At 35.2% G+C, this 19,792-nt stretch overlaps 2 protein-coding genes across 10 annotated transcripts in view; one reads left to right on the forward strand and one right to left on the reverse strand.

Moving 5' to 3' along the window:
• The window catches only part of LOC120358261, a 39,750-nt gene that overhangs the window by 10,515 nt on the left and 9,443 nt on the right, over positions 1–19,792 (forward strand). The window lies entirely within an intron of this gene.
• Positions 1–19,792, reverse strand: part of LOC105201666 (hemicentin-1) — a 196,250-nt gene that overhangs the window by 7,320 nt on the left and 169,138 nt on the right. For all 9 annotated transcript variants that reach the window (XM_039451934.1, XM_026136571.2, XM_026136572.2 and 6 more), the window contains 6 exons: positions 19,450–19,658; positions 7,390–7,659; positions 7,002–7,110; positions 5,979–6,165; positions 2,163–2,301; positions 129–316 (listed from right to left, as the gene is read on the reverse strand). In XM_039451934.1, the coding sequence (XP_039307868.1) occupies positions 129–316; positions 2,163–2,301; positions 5,979–6,165; positions 7,002–7,110; positions 7,390–7,659; positions 19,450–19,658 (1,102 nt within the window). The remainder of the gene's footprint in view (positions 1–128; positions 317–2,162; positions 2,302–5,978; positions 6,166–7,001; positions 7,111–7,389; positions 7,660–19,449; positions 19,659–19,792) is intronic.

A 19,792-nucleotide genomic window follows, 5' to 3' on the forward strand; every position in this document is an offset into this window, starting at 1 on the left:
GGCAAAGAATTTTCCTGACGTGCGAACGCCTTTCCTAGTTTGTCTATGAAAAGAGCTTACGTTTTAGACAACGTGTTAGACGTCTCGCGAAGAATAGGTCGGTAAAGCATTACAACTGCAACATTTACCTGGCCGGGTTCATCGACTTTCAGCATGAGGGCTCGTCTGTCACTGCCACGATCATTCTCCACGATAACGTGATACAGTCTTTGATCCTCTTTCACTGTACTTGTCAACTCTAAGATCGCTATGTAACAATCCTCCGAAGCCAGCGGCTCCAGATCGAGCGCGCGATAGCGCGGTTCCAGCACTTCACCTATTGATAACAGAACACCTCCATGCATATCTCGATAGTTATGTTCATTCTTTATTTCCGTTTCTACGACCAACTGAAATAAAATTATCGCAAAATAATGAACACTCGATGCGCATCCCATGTCGCGCGAGAAAGTGATGGGAAATGAACGCAAACTGTGACAATCAAATTGACGAAGCTATCGTGAACAAGATAAACAAGAAATAATAAGTGCACATTAATAAATAAATCGACAAAGCTCTCACGAAGAAGATAAACAAAAAGTGATCAGTGCATATCGACAAACATAAAAGTAATCCTACAAACACGTAGGAGGTATAAAAATCCCAAAATATTCTACAGAGCCTCCGGTAGTGCAAGCGAGAAGAGAGACTAATTAGAGTCGTCTGGTGCCTCGAATAACGACGGGTTACGAAAAATTCACGGCGCGAGTATCCGGTGAGAGAGCATCGATTTGGACCTCACGGAAATTAGATGGATGTCTCTCAGGAACCAAAGCGATCTTCGTGGCTCGAGTTACGGACGAATGATCAATTAACCAAGGGGAGGGTAATTGCGAGTAGCGGCGGGATCGTCGATAAGGCACTCGTCGTGGAGTGCCAATTATGTCAGAAGACATGGAAAAAAAAAATATGTTCGAAAGAACAACCTCGCAGTAAAGCTCGAGCACTCTTTCCGCTCGGATTCGACGAAGGTGAAGGAAAGTTTAACGGGGCTCCAGTTTCACCGAATGAAAAAGAAGAAGGTGGAGAAGGCGAAGGAAGCGTTAATAAACTACGGCCGTTTGTACCACTCGTTTGTAGTGTTCGAAACAAAAACCAAAGTAAAGTTTATACATTAACGGTTCGTTGGTCGAGATGACGGACGTTTCGTTTCACAGGAACGCATAACGAAGAGACGTAACGGAGGAGGACCTACTGGGGGAAAAAGTTGGTGACCGGGGCGAGAGCCAAAGTGGAATAAAGTAAGGTCGAGTCAGTCCGACGTTGCGGCGCGGCCGTAATAATTTTAGCACGCGAACAACGTGCTCCGAAAGTGGTATCTCTTTCGTACACACGTTGCTCATGTCTCTCGTGTTTGCTGACACGTTTACAAAGATAAAGAGCGTGGGTACGGCTATCATTCGCGATGAGCGATCTAGAATGTGCCATTGTGTTGCGAGGAGTAAATACAAAGCGACTGAAAGATCAATGCTGCTTTAAACCCTAATAGAAAGTTTCTGCGAGTCGAGTCATTAATTCTCTTAATTCTCCCTTTCTCTTCTGGACGACGCTCATTGTTGTTCGCTTTAATAACGCAAACGCGCGTATCGCTTTGCAAATTAATCTTTAATCGTGAACTTTATCTTGTGTCGATAATAAATAAATTTTGTTGCGTTTTTATATTAACGTGAATTCAATATTAATTAGTGACACTCTTCTCGAGGTATGTAATCCTAGTACACAATAATTCTCTGTGCAATTTAAGCGACAATTTCAACTTGTAAAATTATATATGTATATAATTATACATACATATATATGTATATTTTACACAATATTTTAAATGATCGAAAATCGTTGATTATGTTAAGTGACACCGTCGACGTCGAAATAAAAGATCGATACTCAATATCCAATTATCGAAATTACATACGTACTTCTCCCCGATAATACGAAAAATATAATCTTAAGGTAATGGAAAAAGAAAGTTCGGCTCTATCCGCTTTTATCGGTTACCTCTGTTATTTGTCCCCTGATGCGAAACTTATAACAGAACACGTACGTGCACGCAGGAGGCAAAAGGCCAAAGCAAAGACGAAATCGAATACTTCTTGCTATAGTTTGTGAGGCAAGCAGTCTCTAACCGGCGTGCAGTCTGGTGCTGCCCCATTCCCAGGCCACGAGCCGCGGCTTCGGGTCGGAGCACAGTCTGATCTCTAATCTGGCCGGGTTACCCTCCGTCGTCACGACGACAAACTTCTCTGTGATGGCCGGCTTCACCACCTGCGACACATGTTTAACGTCCTTTGAATGGAAAGTTCGTTGCTGCGGCTCCTCTCCTTCCCTTTCGCGGTCATCAAACGGCGGACGGGAGCGTCGCGAGCCGCTTTCTGTTCGGATCGTCTCACGGTGGTGCACAAATGTCGTTTCGCGAACTAAACCTCGTAGAGAGCAGCTTTATAATGAATGGAACCTGATTCGATAATACAAATTACCTACTAAAGTTAAAAATTTATTAGATACGCAGAGGAGAGTTATTGAATGCGCTCCAGTCGTCTAAATCGTACCTCATCAATATTTTATATACTTTATATACTTTAGTCAAGCAGTGTACAGGAGCAAAAATAAATAAGGAATGAGTAGTACGGACTAAAATTTAATAAATTGCATCTCTTGCATAAACTCGTTTTGCGCATAAACAATGCATAAAAGAATCAAGAATTGATGCTAATCAATTTTTGATCAATTTATGCTGATAATAATGTAATTGTGCAATTTTATAGTGAATTTTTATACTTTCATAAAAATAAGTTTATTATAGAATATTTTATTTATATTTATTGCATATCTAAAATCATTATTAAGATTAAATCGATATTTTCATAAAATCTATCAAATTTCCTAAATTATACCACACATTTTATTACAATAAATGAAATTAATGTAAGACTCATAAATAATAATAATAAAATTGCAAAAATAAATTCAAGTCGGTTTTAGTTTAATGTCTCACTTTTTCGTTATTTATTAATTAATATTTCTTAATAAATATTTGTTCGACAAATTATTAATAAAATAAGTTTAGTTAATAATTTCTTATATTTTTAATGATTTTAATTTGTAAATTTGATCCTTTCAAAGGATACGATTTAAGAGACTCACAAGTACGACTTAGACGATTATTTAACTTTGACAGCAAAAAAGTTTATAAATTAATTTGTTGTAGATCATAGATTAAACGTTGTAATAATAGATACTCGAAACATCAAGTTATAATTTCCAACGTTTATTTGCGTACAAATCAATATATTAAATTGGAAATATAATAAAAAAGTAACTCAAATGTGGTGCCCATATTCGGCAACTCTCCAATATAAAAATATACTTTATATAAACGATTGATACGCCGATATAAAATTGATATACATAAAACGAGAATTTATTAATGAAACGCATGCAGCAAAAATTGAAACATTGCCGACGAATCGTCGCGATTCTTTTTATGTATCTCGCTAATGTACCAAATCTAAAAGAGATATTATCAAGAAATATGATAGATATGATTTAATAAAAAAAAAAAAAAAAAGATTCTATTTGGGTACGAATGATACATGACTAAACACTAAATACGAAGCGAATGATACGTATCTCGTGGACAAAAACTGTGAATATCATTTTCGGTTGTAAAAAAGAAGTGATTTATGATGCGCATTATAGCTTAATTCATTGTAATGTCGTCCCGTGTGCATCGCGAGATAAAAACATTACCATACGGATGCATTTTTCACATTATGAATACGCTGAAATAATTCGTACACATTTCTGCAGTATCGCGTTTCAAAACCACGTCTCGTATATCGTTGAAGTGTGTATGTGCAAATATTCATTATTTTTGCGATATTTGTAACGGCGACGCTTGTCACGTTTTCATATATATCGCAATCATAATTAAAACACTGATTTGATTACATCATATCGACATTTCAACTGATTTCCAGGCACAATGCTTATGAAACAAATCGTATAAATTTTTCAATTGCTTCTTTCGCGCGATATTCGACTCTCGAGACAAACATGTAAATATAAAGTAATTGCATGTGTATGCAGCAACCAAAATTAATTTGGATGAGATATCGACATTAATAACGCCATCGAATTTCAGCAGATGAAATGGTTTCGTATTAAATGAAACGGAAATCAAACCTTTGTGTAACCAGTGACCTGCATTAACTTACATACATGTATTCTACACTAGCAAACAATTCAACAAAAAAGTGTCGCAATATATTAAAATTGAATTTTTTTTTGTTAACAGTCAAATAATTAGCTGGATGGAATTGGATTCCATCATTGACCGAATTGCAAAAAACTGTAATATCATGGTAATTGGAATATAATTTAATTTCTATTGTATATGCAATTGCAGTTATAGTATGTTTATAGATTTTACTTGCAATAAATGGTCCAATTAACTATGTCACAAATACTGAAAATTCAATCTCAAAGGCTTTTTCAATTAGAAAATTAAACTTTTGGGTTTAATAAAATGTTATAAACAAATTTCGTAAAGATTCACGTATAATTAAATATAATTAAATGTATAATGCACAGAGAAAACAATTAGTACATTAAAAAAATTTATTTTAATATTTTCTTGATTAAAAAAAGTATTTCTTAAATTTAAAAATAAATTATTTTATACTAATATTTATTTAAATCGAGAACATGATTTGAACATAAGAAAGTTTTTTCCAGTGTATAATTTACGTATTCAAAAAAACACTTATAAGATTGAATTTCTAGTATTATATTTAAGACACTGTCAGTAATTAAACTATTTACTCTATGCGTTTTCGAATACATACGTAAAAAATGCCAAAATATATAACATATGTAAAGAATAATGGACGAATTCTTTGATAAATTAAATACAGTGGAAGCTTGTTTGAAAATTGGTTGCAACAATTATGCACATATTTATGATAGATTGTTATTTGTGAGAGCATTGAAGTGATCTTTTCAATTAATTGCAGCTATGGTTATTTTTATGTTCCCGCGGGTAACAAAACAAAAACACCTGCACGATATCGAGGCATTCTTTTGAAGGAAACAACGCGCTTCGTTACAAATAACGAAGATATCGATTTTTGATACCGTTTACACTACACAATAAAACTCGATGACGCAATGTACGCGCATTGTTGGCGATTGAAAACCTAAACAAAGGATTGCTATTAAAAAATGCATTTAAAATCAAATGTGCGGATACATTAGGCATATCGCTATATACAATCGTAAAAAATAATCTCTAAATATTGAGTCTTCATAAATATTGGAGATTGCATTATTCGCTATACGATAATGGGCAGATAAATAATACGTGTTGTAAGGTGTATCTACGTTGCACCAAGAAATAACTTTTAACTACGACGGCAAATGTGATTTACATAACTAACGCGTATAAGATCATAAGTTCTAATAGCTTGTCAAGTTGTCCGTTTCATTAAACATTAAATCATTTTATAATCTTTCTCTTTTTTTTTGGCGCGAATATACGCGTTGGCGCATACGCGATCTCGGCCCCATCCTCAATATATCGCGTTTCTCTACGAGATAATGAAACAGAACGAGATTGATGCGCGGGAGCAACGTTTCTTCTTCGTTACAAACTATATTCTATTCATTTTTTTTTTTGCACCGATATTACCATCCGTACAGTCGAAGCTGAGCGAAGGACTTCAGGCAAAGTATTCGCCGGCGGATATTCCGTTACCGCGCGCGCGCGCGTGCGGAAGATATTCAATGATCCCGGGATCCCGGTAAAGTAATGAAGCGATATTTTTTCGCGACGGGTCCGCCGGAAACGCTATTCGTCAACGTCGGACCCCACCCGGTAATTCTGATTTGCGGGGAAACTTTTTCAACGTTCCGCGCCGTGCCGCGACGATGCGTCGTCTTACCCGTGGAGCGCCGACCACTTGCAGGGACACAGGGTCGCTTTTAACTTCCCTGACGTTGCCATTGATCTTGTTGGAGGCGAGACATATGTATTGACCCTGTTGCTCGTACGTCACGTTCGTCAGGATCAATCGCTGTCCCGTCCCGCATTCCAACGGCATGCGGCCGTCCGTGAACACCTGTGCCCATCTACGCACGCATGATCGCACGTCAGAAATTAAAGACACTTCTAAACGCCATAGTAAGAAAAAACTTTTGAAAAGATACAGGAGTGAAAAAAGGGGAAAAAATTATTTTAGTATTTTTTGAAAGTAGAAAATTGATCATTTTTCTGAACTCTGGCAAACATCCAGAAAAGAGTTTCTTTGAGTAAAAACGATTTATTTGAATTAAAGAAATTTGTGCGTCTCTATACGATTAAATAAAAGTTTCTATGACTTGAATAAATTTATTGGTTGTTCCTTTTATTAGAATTTTAAAGGAATAGTTTGATTGTACAACACAAGTTTTTTTTTTAAATCAAACAAAAATATATTTTTAAAAGCAGAACAACTAAATTACATATCTGTCAGTATTTTCTTTAAATAAAAAAAATTATTTATTTAAATTAAACAAATTATTGAACAAATTATTTATTTACTTTCAAAAAGATTTATAACATTATTTCTTGAAGTCGAATGACTTTTTATTTTCCTCAAAGTTATTGTAACTTAAAAAAAACCAAGTTAAAGAAACGATTTTATCAATTTAAACTTTTCTCCGGGAAAATGAATGATGGGCTGTTATAAACGAAAATACAATTTAAGAACAACAAATTAAAATTGTGGAAAATTAAAAAACAGTAATATAATTATTAAAAAAAAAATATTTCTCAATTTTAATATATGTATAACAATTATTCTCCACGTAATTTGATGATTATCAGATGTCATAAATTTTTCTATACAAAAAATCACTAATGTGAGCTTCTAAATGGGCAAAAAAGAAATTTTAGTAATAAACATTAAATAATTGACATGGATCACCTGTACTCGGCAGGCGGCATTGCATCAGCGTGACATTCGAAAGATGCACCAGAATATAACAATGCAGTTGTTAGTCGGTCCGGTCCGACCGCGCTGATTGTCGGTGGATCTGAGAAAGATCAGCTTACTCTGAGATTGACATTAAGCTATGAAAATTATTTTATATAGCAGTTTCTATTAATTTTTATTCATGTTCTTCAAAATTGTTACGTGTACATTCACACATAGTAATTTGAAAGACAAGAGATTGTTAAAAAAAAAAATAACGGTGCGTTATTTAATGAAGGTACTCGTGTCACAAAAAATTATGGACACAGACCGGAATGGTTTTGAAACGCAAATCGAGCGAAAGTGACATATTCAAGTGGCGAAGTAACAATAAACGTACAGTTTACGGACACCTGTACCGAAACCGGGCTGCTCTCGCCTTCGATGTTTGACGCCTCGCAGAGGTAAACGGCAGCGTGATTTCTGTAAATTGGAGAGAACATCAAGGTTTCTCCGATGCTAGCCACTTCCGTCACTCCGGGACTCTTGGTTTTCCTCCAGAGGATCGAAGCCGGTGGATTAGCGTCGGCGAGACATCGGATTTCTAGCTGATCGCGGCCCTCCTCGAGCTGGCCAGTTGGGACGCCGACTAATCTCGTCTCCGGCGCGTCTAAATTCATGCGAAATGCGCAGTTAATCACGAGTGTCCTAATCCCCTGTGCCGCACCGAATGTACATCAATTTATTGTAATACACATCACGATCTATATCAAACGAATCATAGTTTGCCGAATGCTGCAATATGTAGAGAAACAATCTTCATTCATTGAATTTTAGAAATCGTTGCAACAATTTAATTAAGACGGAGTTGCCATATCATGAAGTATCTGTTTCAATTAAAAAATATATTCTATTTTTTTTTTATTATTAAGTCGGGTTTCTTTTAATTTCTACAATCTTCATTGAGAATTCGCAAGGGTCAGTTAGAGACGAAGAGATTCCCAATATAGCGTAGAGACATTTCAAAGTTTATTTTTAATACTAAACGTGGATATAAATATAACGATCTATAAATCACGACAGAATTCAAGATAGAATTCTATTATAAGGTTGTACAGAAAATATGAACAAACAAAACGAATGAAATATGCGCACTGCACAGAAAAAAATTTAGTATCAAATCGACAATGTATTGTTTTATATATAAGCAAGAATATAAAATCTTCTTAGAGGAATTTATAATCTTAAGCAAACATAATTTGCTTACATGAAGAAAATTTTTCTGTTTATGTAAGCAAATTATGTCTGTTTAAAATTATAAATTTTTCCAAGAAAATTTTATATTCTTGCTTATATATGAAACAATAAATTGTTGATTTGATACTAAATCTTTTTCTGTGTATAGTGCACGTATGAATAACCGTGAGCAATGACGTAAATTACTTAACCTACTGTCATCTCTGACCATCTACGTTCTACGTTACAATATTTTGGTCCGGTTACTTTATTTATAATTTACTTTATTTATAACTAAACATGAGAAATATTCTTACCTATACGATGTAAAACCTATCAACTTTACAAAAATAAACATGTTCATGCCGATGCATTAACAAAAATTCTTTTTGAAACAAAATGCCACTTAAATAATAAATCTCCAAATTGTTTAATCTTAAAACAATTTGTATTTTTTGCTATTTGATCTTGGATTAAACGATTGTTATGTAGCATGCTAAATATACTTTGCTCTCTTCTGATATTATATAACTTACACAAAACATTTCTTTTACGTTTACGAAGTTTCTACGAGTCAATATCGCTGTAATTGTGGATATTATTGAAACTGATGTCATTATTAACAAATTCTCCATGATCTACTTTTATTATATTTATATGTATTTTTTAATAAAACCTAATTATGTCAAAGAGAGAAACATTCAAATATTCTGTACATAATTTGATATAAAATTCTAAATAGAATTCTGTCTTAAATTCCGTCGCAAATTATACATCGTATAAAGTAAGCTTAACAATATAGTATTAACTAATAATAATATTACACAATTTTAAGCTTTCGATCGGCATAATCAATTTCTTAATTTAAATGTGTTGACAGTGTTGATACCCTTCACAGTCAAAGTAGGATATTGATTATATTATTATGCCACTCTCTTTTTGACAAATACATTTGTTATCTATCTTCTTCGATGGATCGATATAAAAAGCGAAAGTTAAGACCTACCGTAGCGATTTTAATGAGAACACTGCGGAAATTACATATAATTATCCCGGAAGGGCCCTTTCATATTCATGTCGCTCGGTAAACAAGAGGAATTTAACGTAAATGTGAAGGAGAAACCGGGTCTCGTCATCACTACCGGCTTTAATCACACCGGAATCACCGGTCCGCGGTATGCGGGAGACCGTGAAAGATAAACATTAGATATGGGAAATAAACGCGGCATAAAGTTTTCAGGTTAAACCGTTCGTTAATGAGCTCGTAATCGATAGCAGATCCCAGTTCACATGCATTTTCGCAACTCGATATTTTCGTCATGTGATTTCAGTCGAGTTTCGTGATTTTTTGCATGCGCGATTCACTCGTCGATCGGCCGGAAGTAAAAACAAAAAGATAAGAAATATGCGTAAACTGAAACGTATAAATTTCCTATTTTTTTTGTGCCGTGGTTTCTTCAAATCGTTCAAGAAAGCAATTCGCAAATTATACCAAGCAAAGATTACCTATAGTACGTCGCGATTTTGCATAGGTATTCTGGTTTAAGGAGAAATTAAATTACGTAAACGCGGTCAATCGTACCATTGTTTTCCCGATGGGTCAAGCAAACTGGAAACACCGCGCTGACTTTGGTTTCGCGTATAACTGATGGTACCTGGTGGACATGATGGAAAAAGCGTGTGGCCGGGTCACGCGGTAATTACCTTCTTCGAATAATTAATTAATCACTGTGAGCGATGAATTCCGCGAAATATACCGCGGGCAAGAACGTATTGCCGCTGTGTGCAACTCGTTTCAGTATTAAATTGTGTATAATCGAAATGTACATTCGTTGCGTACGCGAATCACAATTTATTATCGCGTTCGCTATTTGACTCCTTAGTGCAGATGCAATCGACTGTTATTTATGAAGCTTCTCGCTTCACGTTCAAGAAATACGATGAGCAAACGTTATTATTGCTCCGGGAACGTTTATAATTGCATGGTTTTTGCATTGTAAAAGCATTGTTTAAATGCATTGCATTCGCGTGCTTGTGCCACGTATGAATTTTTTATTATTACGCGGTATATAATGTAATATATAATTCTTTACCTTTTAATTCGTGGATCGTAATTTCGACGTGCTTGTTGATGCACGAGCTGTAATTTTGGTTGATTTTGATGGAAAACTGACACAGTTACGGCATCCTATGCACCGAGTGACGATGTAATTCATGTTTATTTACTCGATATTTATTTAATTTACGGGCGGTATAAACCGGAGCCAATTTTCATCAGCGAACCGGCTCACTTCTGGTTTCCATATTCATGTAATAGGTCGTCGTTGCGGCCATTAAAAATGTTAAACGCTGTTACGTTTAATGAATAACATTATAGCGTATGCAACTAGATGAGTTACAAACATAAAACTAGTCCATGTCACTTTGAGATTTTATATAACATACATATAATTATAATAATAATATATGTGCGCGCGCGCGTGTGTGTGTGTGTGTGTGTGTGTATAATGTATACATATATAATATATGATGTTATATTGTAGACTATATACATACAAAAACATATCAATTCTCAAAAAAATGCAAATCAATTTAGTTTTATGTTTGTATTTCACTTTGTTGTATATGCTACAATGTTATTTATTAAATGTTTATTATATAATATACATATGTATGTACATTATATAATAAACATTTAATGAATGTAAGCAATATACCAAATTTTAAGTTTTTTAAATTTTAATTGCGTTGTTTATACACTGATGATAGGTATATAAATATTTCTTTGAAGAGATTATACAATTTCTAGTTGCTCTAACATTTATGTATATACGTCATGTCTATTATTTTAACACAATTAACGCGTTTCTGTCTGAACTTCCCCTTCAATTCAATATAAGATTACATCTGTTCGACCAAAATACAATTAATTAATTAATTAATTAATTACAACTTTGATATGGAAGATTATTGAGACGAGTTAATTACGAGAAGCGTCCATTACTGAAATTGAATATAATAAAATCTAGAGAGAAATATCTATGCAAACTGAAACAGAGATCTTCTTGAATAATTATATTAAAAAAAATCTTAAACATTGAAGAAAAGTGTATTGAAATAGTGTGAATGATTTCTTATGTAATGGTTACAAATGGATTTCTTACGAAATGTTTTGCTATCTTTTTCTGTTGCATCTCACGCGATTGTATGGATGTAGTTTGAATTTAATAAAGCCTATTTAATTTAATTTGAATTTAACTTTAGTAAACGTGAGTTTGCATAACCATGTTCGTTGCATTTTCATGAAAACTAAGTACGCGAGACGCGAAACGAAAGAAAACGGTTATAGCGCGAATAATGTGAATCGATGTGAATTAAACCTAAGATTTCATTTGAAAAACTTACATTCAAGTAAAAAAGCATTCAATATCAAATATTGTAAAAAAAAATGTGACAAGTTAAAATTGTATATTGTAACTTCCTTGAAATTTTCTAAGAACGAAACAAAACTACATTATGTTTATTATAAAATCTATCATGAAAAAATAGAACCGAAATGAATGTTTCAAATTATTCTGTTAACATTTTACATAGATTATTGAAAAGTCGTAACAAATCACGGCTTATATTTGCTCCTTCTTTAAAATCTTATTCTAAATTCTTCAAAAAATACGACTGTTAAGACCAACAGTGTTTTAAGACACATAGATCATCCAAACAAGCAATCTGCCACAAATTGCATTTTCGTTAACGAGACTCGTAATTTTTATCGTTTCGCAATTCACTTTTTCGATCGCCTGTGAAATCCACCGAATTGTTCTAGGCGTGACGGAGGAGAATCGGGAGAAGGAAAGATGAAGGATGAAAAAGTCAGCCAGTAAACGTGCTGGTGCTCGAATTGAGTCACCATTTTCGTTCTGGCGCGGATAGCTAGCGCAGCTGTTCATTTCACGTAACAGCGATCTCGAAATACGCGCGAGAGAATAGCCGCTGACCCATCTAGAATTTTAGCTTCTCTCTCTCTCTCTTTCTCTCTCTCTCTCTCTCTCTCTCTCTCTCATTCTCTATTATCTTCTATTTCGTGCTGATCAGTATCGCCCTCAATACATTTTTTTATCTACCTTAGCGCATGTAAAAGTTCCTTTTCTGCACGTTTCGCAGGAAAAAACAACATATTTTATGACGAATCGAAAAACTGTTTTCTTTGTAAGTATTGCAAAAATTAGAAAAAAATCTTTAATTTGAACATATTTTTTTATAATTCAAAATAAATATATCAAGACGTTTCTTTTATTAAATATGGAAATGTCGAGATGTTTGTCAATCTTTATTGCGTTTGCACTGTAATTTTGATTATGCTACTAATTCGTTTTTATTGACTATAATCGAGTAAGTTAAAGATATTAGGCTAACGTGATTAAAGATGTTTGGATTGCATCTCCAAACATTATCAAAAATTTCATACAATATTCTAATATTACGTTTGAATATCTATAGAAAATTTAAGTACAATTTATTTATAGGTTTAAAAATTATGTAATTTTTTGTTTTCTATAATTCTTATAAAATTGTGTTCTGCTGTATTATTTGCCAATTTGATACGGTAATAGCATTATCAATTAAATCAAAATTGTTATATATACTAATAAAACTCTAATAAATGTTTGTGCAAAAAATTTATTAGGTCCATTAACTTGTTTTAAAGTTATTTATTTAAAACTGTAGCAAAATATAATAATTTTTGCTGCAGAAACCATTATAAATCAAATTTTTTATTGTTTTTTTTTCTTTGTAGTTAGTTTCAGGACCAAAATTCGGACATTTATGATCAAAATTTTTTGTCGTTGATTAAAAGAAAGGAATAAACCCCTAGAGAAGCCTTCAGTTTTCAAATTTCAATAAGTTTTAACTCATATTGTATAACCGAAACGTCATCCTTAAACGTAGCACGTTACATAAATCAAACACTTATCGAATATTTATCAAAATGAAGCTTTCTGGTTTGAGTACTCGGTAAAAATTATGCACAGTGTCTGGAGCTGGTAATACCTCTGATATTGCCAGGGTAACTTCACCGAGGAATTTCTGAAGAGTTTTTCCCTAAACTCGATTACCTGGGATGTATACTCTGCGCATTTTAGCGCGCCGTGCCGAAATATCGATCATTCGAAAAATCTTTTATTCAGTCGGAGGGATTCTGACTTTATTTCCATATCCGCATCCGCGTCGTTGTTTGAAGTTTACTCAAGAAACGACTGAGAATTACGCGAGAGCAAGTAACACTCGCTCGTAAGTGCCAGATGTGCGCTGAAACACATTGCATCATGCTGGATTTATACGCATCATGGAATCGTTGCGTAGGAGAATTTTACGAGGAACACTTTTTTTCTAACAAATTCTATATTATGCTTGCTGACTATCAGCGTTTTTGTTGAAAAAAAGGAGGAATATAAATTATAAAAATAAGCAGTAAGGAAAAAAGATAAAAATTAGAAGCATAATATGTAATGAAATTAAATAAATAAATTACAATAAAATGTAACAACAGGAAGAACGACAATTAAAAATTTTTTACTTCTTCTCTCTTTTACGTTTTTATTAATTTATTCAATATATTTTTTTGCACTTTTCTGTTGTTATATTTTTTATTTCATTTTTTCATAAATGTGGGTATAATGTGTATGTCGGTGTAGAGAAGAAAATTAATTTAATTATAATGATAAATTAATTATAATTATAACAACTGAAATTAATTATCAATTTTCTTCTTCTTAATTGCCTTTGTGTCAAAGTAATTATATATAAATGAAAATATTAAAAAGAAAGATAAGCTAAACTTATACAATACATTTCTTTCGCTTATTTTTATAAAACGCTTGCACCGCTGGAGATATAAATTTGATTCAACTCCTAGATAATTTACAATTACTTTAACAATATCATAAGTCCGATATCCGTGACACTTATCGCGATTACTTAGTAAGAAAAATCGATGCTCATGATGCAATTATTTTCGGTTTTATAGTTTTTAGAAAGTGAAGCCGCGATTCGAATGGGTCAACGAGCGCCCGCTCGGCCATATTTCGGGCAGTCGTTCCTTGGATAAACTTCAAACGACTCTGCTTTTACGAAATGAAAGCAAATGGATGAGAGAAAAAAGCGCTAAAGTCTATGGGGATGCATCACGGCGAGCATCCTTTGTGATGAATAGAATTCGATAATCCAGCGTAGCTTGAATTTATTTCAAAGTTTAAATATTGGAAAATTACGCGTATATCAAATTAGGACAATTGTCTAATGGACACATGTATTTCTTATCGAAATGTACGCGTTAGCGCGAGTTCGTTAAGCTGGCAGACGGTAATTTTTGCAGCACGGTGGGATTACTATTTGCGCTACAAGAATTAGCGAAATAATTACGAATGAGAAGTATCGTGTGCTTTTTCGGTCTCGCAGCTTCCATTACCGGGATCACAGAAACTGCTTTCAAGCTGGCTTCCCAAACACGCTGGCCGAAATATAGACGAGGCCGACTGACACACTCGCACCCGTCGGTCACGCTCCGTAGTAAAAACTGCACCGACAAAATGCATCCCTCTCGTTAGCGAGAATAAATCCCCCGGTATACGCGATCGAAGTGGCATTGGCACGAAAATGTATCGACGCTCTGAGGCAAACTTTTCAATTTGCGATGAAAACTCTCGCCCGCCTAATGCATGTAATCAATACGGCCGGCATGCGTGCTTGCGTACGTACATACGTACGTTCCTACGTATACACAAGCGCGTGCATCCCGGATAAGCAAATACACGTGCGGGTGGATACACAAGATGTCCCCGAGAGGGCCGCGACCGAGACTCGAGATCGAATTTGCGGTGGGAATTATAAATTACGCGGCCGTGGAGCCCGAAATTGGATCAAGCCGAACGGGAGAAGGGGGAAATGATGTTCTTGGAGGGGCGATATTAGGAATGGTAACCGGCGAATCTCAATTTTTGACGCCACGTGCGTGATCGAAATTGCACACCTCGCTGGAGCGCATCGGGTGGCGGCGCGCGGCGTTTCGACAGCCGCGAGCGGCTGACGTATTTAAGACCGCGACTACTGTAATTTGGCGCGTCGACTTTCGTAAGTCGTTATATTTCAATTCAAGAGAACTGCCGTGTCATTTGATACGCGGCTATTTTTAACTCTCGTTACATAAATAAATGGGATTGCGCCTCAAAACTCAACGAATTGTCATATCAATAATTTAACGTGATTAAATTCTCATCGACATAATAGCAGTATTGTTCGCATGCTCGGGCATTAACGGCGAATCGGAATATTTGTCGATACGCGTATCACGCGTAGCAACACTGATAATTTATTTACAGTGCGTGGAACCTTATGCAAAGCAAAAGAGCGTGAACCCCTTTTAACCCCTGTGGCGAGATAAAGCGTACATGCGATACTTTTTCGAGCGCTAAATTGATTCCTGGCGCGGAGAAAGATGAAACCACATGTGAGAGCCAAATGCAATCTGGTTAACGTATTAATTACTGATACGATCTCATCGAAAATGTTTACTAATTAATGTTACATAACATTGGATTTAATAGCCGATTTGATTTCAAAATTCGCATAGGGTATGGGGGATTTGGTAGCAAGCCGCCTAGTCATTAGATTTACAAATAGCACATTTTTTAATGCGGTTTTAGGTTCAATGGGATATGTCTATGACATTTACATTAACAGGGACATAATTAATTACGACGAGTGAGGATTGATTACGACGCTACGTTTTTAAGGGCTTTCGCCCTTCCTTAGTTGCGTCATCATATACTAACGAACAAATCACACGCGGGCAGTAATTATCTTATAAAGTTATCGTAATGTATCGGTACACAAGATCGGCGTGATGATTCAAAGGCAGCGTTATTAGCAATAATCTTATTTAAATCAACCGTGATTTGATTGCAGTTATACAACGATGCCGGCCGAAGCTAAAATCAATACTCATTTGGCTGCTGTCCGCCGCAGCACGGTTTCGCAAAAAGCGTTAAAATCTGCCTGGATGTTCAGCCGGGCATCGAATTGTCGATAAGGTTAAAACGCATGACATCACGACGTACTGATTTGAGGGAGATTGATGAGAGGGAAAGAGAGAATGGGAAGAAGGGCGGGAGGGAAAGGAGAAAGGGAGACACACGGTTTTCTGCCGTGCACATGCGTCTGCGTGTGTGCGTGAGAATGCGCGCTCTGCAGTTAAATCAGTGTATTGTTGGGGGAATGGTCAGAGATGCAAAACGGTTTGAGGTCAGTGTGTTACACGGGCATGCCGCGGCACAGTGACTTTTTTTGCCGAACCGTTTTTCATGACCAAGCGTTTTGTTAGCAGACTGCTTCTCTGCAATTTGTGCGAGAAATGTACCACGAACATGTTGGCCGTGTTTTTCGAAATTTTTTTGTGCGCCAAATGCATTTTTGCGCACTGATATTACTCGCTATATATAATATGACGAAAGCATCGGATATTCCTTCAACCTTTTTTTTTCGTGTAAAAAAAATATGTCTGAGCGCGGGACGTCTTTCTTTAATTTACGAACAGCATAATGGATTTTTCCTGTTCCGAATTGTATTGACTCCATATACTGTCTTACATAACAATTGCATTATACTTAGATATTATAAATGAAATCAAGTGTGAAATGGCACGTAGAATATTGAAAATAGCAGTTAAAGAAATTATTTTAATGATTCTATAATTATAATAGCTTTAATTAAGCCCCTCCGGCTCCGATTTCATTTTCGCTCCGTTCTATTTAATTTACCTAACTAGATCATTTTTCTTCAGAAAAAGAATATTTGTAAATGTAGTAGATAATCGTGATTAATTACTAGCGAATTATAAATTTAGATGAAAAGCGGATATAAGTAATCTGATCAATGCAAGTGCTAATTTAGTATGTAAGAATAAATATTTTTAAATAATAAGTAACTAAAACGGGAAAAGTGAGTCAGCGCTAAAATTATTACGCAAACATCATAATCAATAAACAACTTCATGTCATTTAGCTTCGCAAAAGAAAACAAATTTAGATGTCACTGCTTAATAAATGACGATTACAACAAATGTTCCAGTTATCTTTAATGGTAACAAATCTAACATACTTCAAATATGTATGTACATTTTTGATGATTTTTGAAAGTAAATTGATTAAGATTCTAACGATTTTCTGCACGAAACGATTTTGCTGAAGACGATTTAAAAATTTAACTAGACACGGATCCGAAAATAATTTTATTGGACCATCAAAATAATTATGAAGCACGTTTAAATATGATAAGTAATGCTGCATAAAATTTTGACATTCTGTTAATCAGCTTAGTGTTATTAAGTATATTACATTATTTCTATGAAACATTGTATAATTTCATACAGAATATAACCGAAAACACATCAGCATTATTAATTATGCATTGTTAAATGTAACAAGTAACGCGCTGTCGGAAATTTGTTCGAAAGTTTTTCATTACGGCTAGAAATATATTTCTACGCGTGCAGATGGCGGCTGAGAAGAAAGGGAACTTCCAGCGTCGTATATTTTCTCCCTTCTTCCGCCGTTTCCATTATGCATACAACATACTTGATGACCGGCACGACTATGTAAGAAAAAAAAGGGAAAAAGAAAAGAAAAGAGACGCAACCTTAATCTCAACCTACCGCTGCGTTCTTCTTTGCGCATTTTACTTCGAGGTCTTCCTCAAAGAAAGCAGCCTCTGTGGCGAACGTAGATATAATCGCGCAACGTTAAGAAAATGTTTATTACTTGTAACGTACTCTCGAAATTTAATGCGTATTACCTCGCGCACACAAAATTTACGTCTTTTTATGAGCTAACGGGAGATAATGGGATTGGAGCCCGCTGATTCAATATCGATGTCACATTTGCAGGGAAACCGTTGAAAATTTAATACGAGCGAATATTTGATAGAATTCATTACGACCATTGTGTACTATTACCTCTCCAAACTGTCAGCTGCACACATCAGAGCTGCAATAATTACTAATTATAATGCGTATTCCGCACTCTCACTCTATTGTTTCACGACAGATAGAACTTTTCCGTTCGCACGCAATTCCTCCCGATTCTAGACGTATTCTCAAATTAGTGGTGCCCATTAAGAAGACTTAATAAGCCGCTATAATCCGCTGAGACAACGATTCTTGTCATCGTTCATAATCAATTACAAACTCGTCTGTATTCACAAACTTCGTGAACGGCGAAGGATTAAACTATCCTGACGGAGTTCTATTTTCTCGGCGAGGAAGACGAGTTCATGAACCGAGTTTGTTAAATAAAGGATCTACTTATATGACACGTCGCTTGGTATTTATAGCGTACGCGCGTGTCTCGGCATACGACGTCATTTATATCAGCAAAACGTTTGCCTTAATAATAATCATAAACGTAAAGACCGGCCCTATCTTCACTCTTATTATTATAATAATTAATTGAGTTTAGAAAAAGATAAGTCAATTAATCTTATTTTGAAGATAACTGAAAAAATAAAAGCTCGAAACTTTTCCGCGATAAATATTAATTTTTCTCTTCTGTTATATTTTACGTCCGACTTTGTCCTATATATACTTACTTCTTTTTATTATTAACACAGAAAAAATAACTTTAAAAATTTAGCTAAATATAAATCCGAAAATAATTTTATGTGGGTCATCGAAATAATTACGTAGAACGCGCACACTGAGATAAAAAATTGTTGCAAAGCTAAAATATTTAGTCCAATACGTTCAACTGAACATTGGGTTAATTAAAAAATTATTTAGTTGGATAAAAAATGGTGTAGTTCATTCATGTCAACTATTACAATTTTTTAATAAAGAATTGATTAAACCAACTCAATATTTAGTTAAACGTATCGGACTCAATATTTTAGTTTATTTTTTTTTAACAAACTTTTTTTTCCTCAGCGCATACACGATAGCGTTGCTGCAGTTTATCATTCCAGCAACCAACTTAAACATCCGATACATTTTTTAAAAACAGTTCGACACAATTTTATTTTCGAAAATCTATATTTCAGTAAAATAAAAAGTGAAAGTTCTTTTGGCGAATCTTTACTTTTTATTTTCTCTTTTGATTATCGGCGCATCTCCACGCATTTTCAAAGATCGAACGAGCTCCTTCTTTGCAACCCTGCGAGAGAATCGTGGTCTACTTACATCGCACGTCGAACCTCACTTCGGTGCTGGAGGACATGGTGGGATTGGCGTACGCCGGATGGATAGCGACGCATCTGATCGGCTGCCCGTAACGTGATCGCTCGGCCAGAATCTCGCAAACACTGTAGGTTGCCCAAGTGCGCGGATTATCTATCTCGGTCGAGTTTACCTGGGGCCGCAACGTCCTCATCTCGGTTTCGCCCACGTACCTGCATATCGCCCCGAAAATTTGCATTTCCAATGGCTGTTCTGCAACAACTCTTACTCGCTCCCCCTCAACACACCCTCCTCTCCTCGACATCTTCCTCCTCGGGCTCCTCGCTCTATCTCGTACACGTGCTCG

The sequence above is a fragment of the Solenopsis invicta genome, chromosome 7 (genome assembly GCF_016802725.1).
Source record: "Solenopsis invicta isolate M01_SB chromosome 7, UNIL_Sinv_3.0, whole genome shotgun sequence".
Lineage (NCBI taxonomy): Eukaryota > Metazoa > Arthropoda > Insecta > Hymenoptera > Formicidae > Solenopsis > Solenopsis invicta.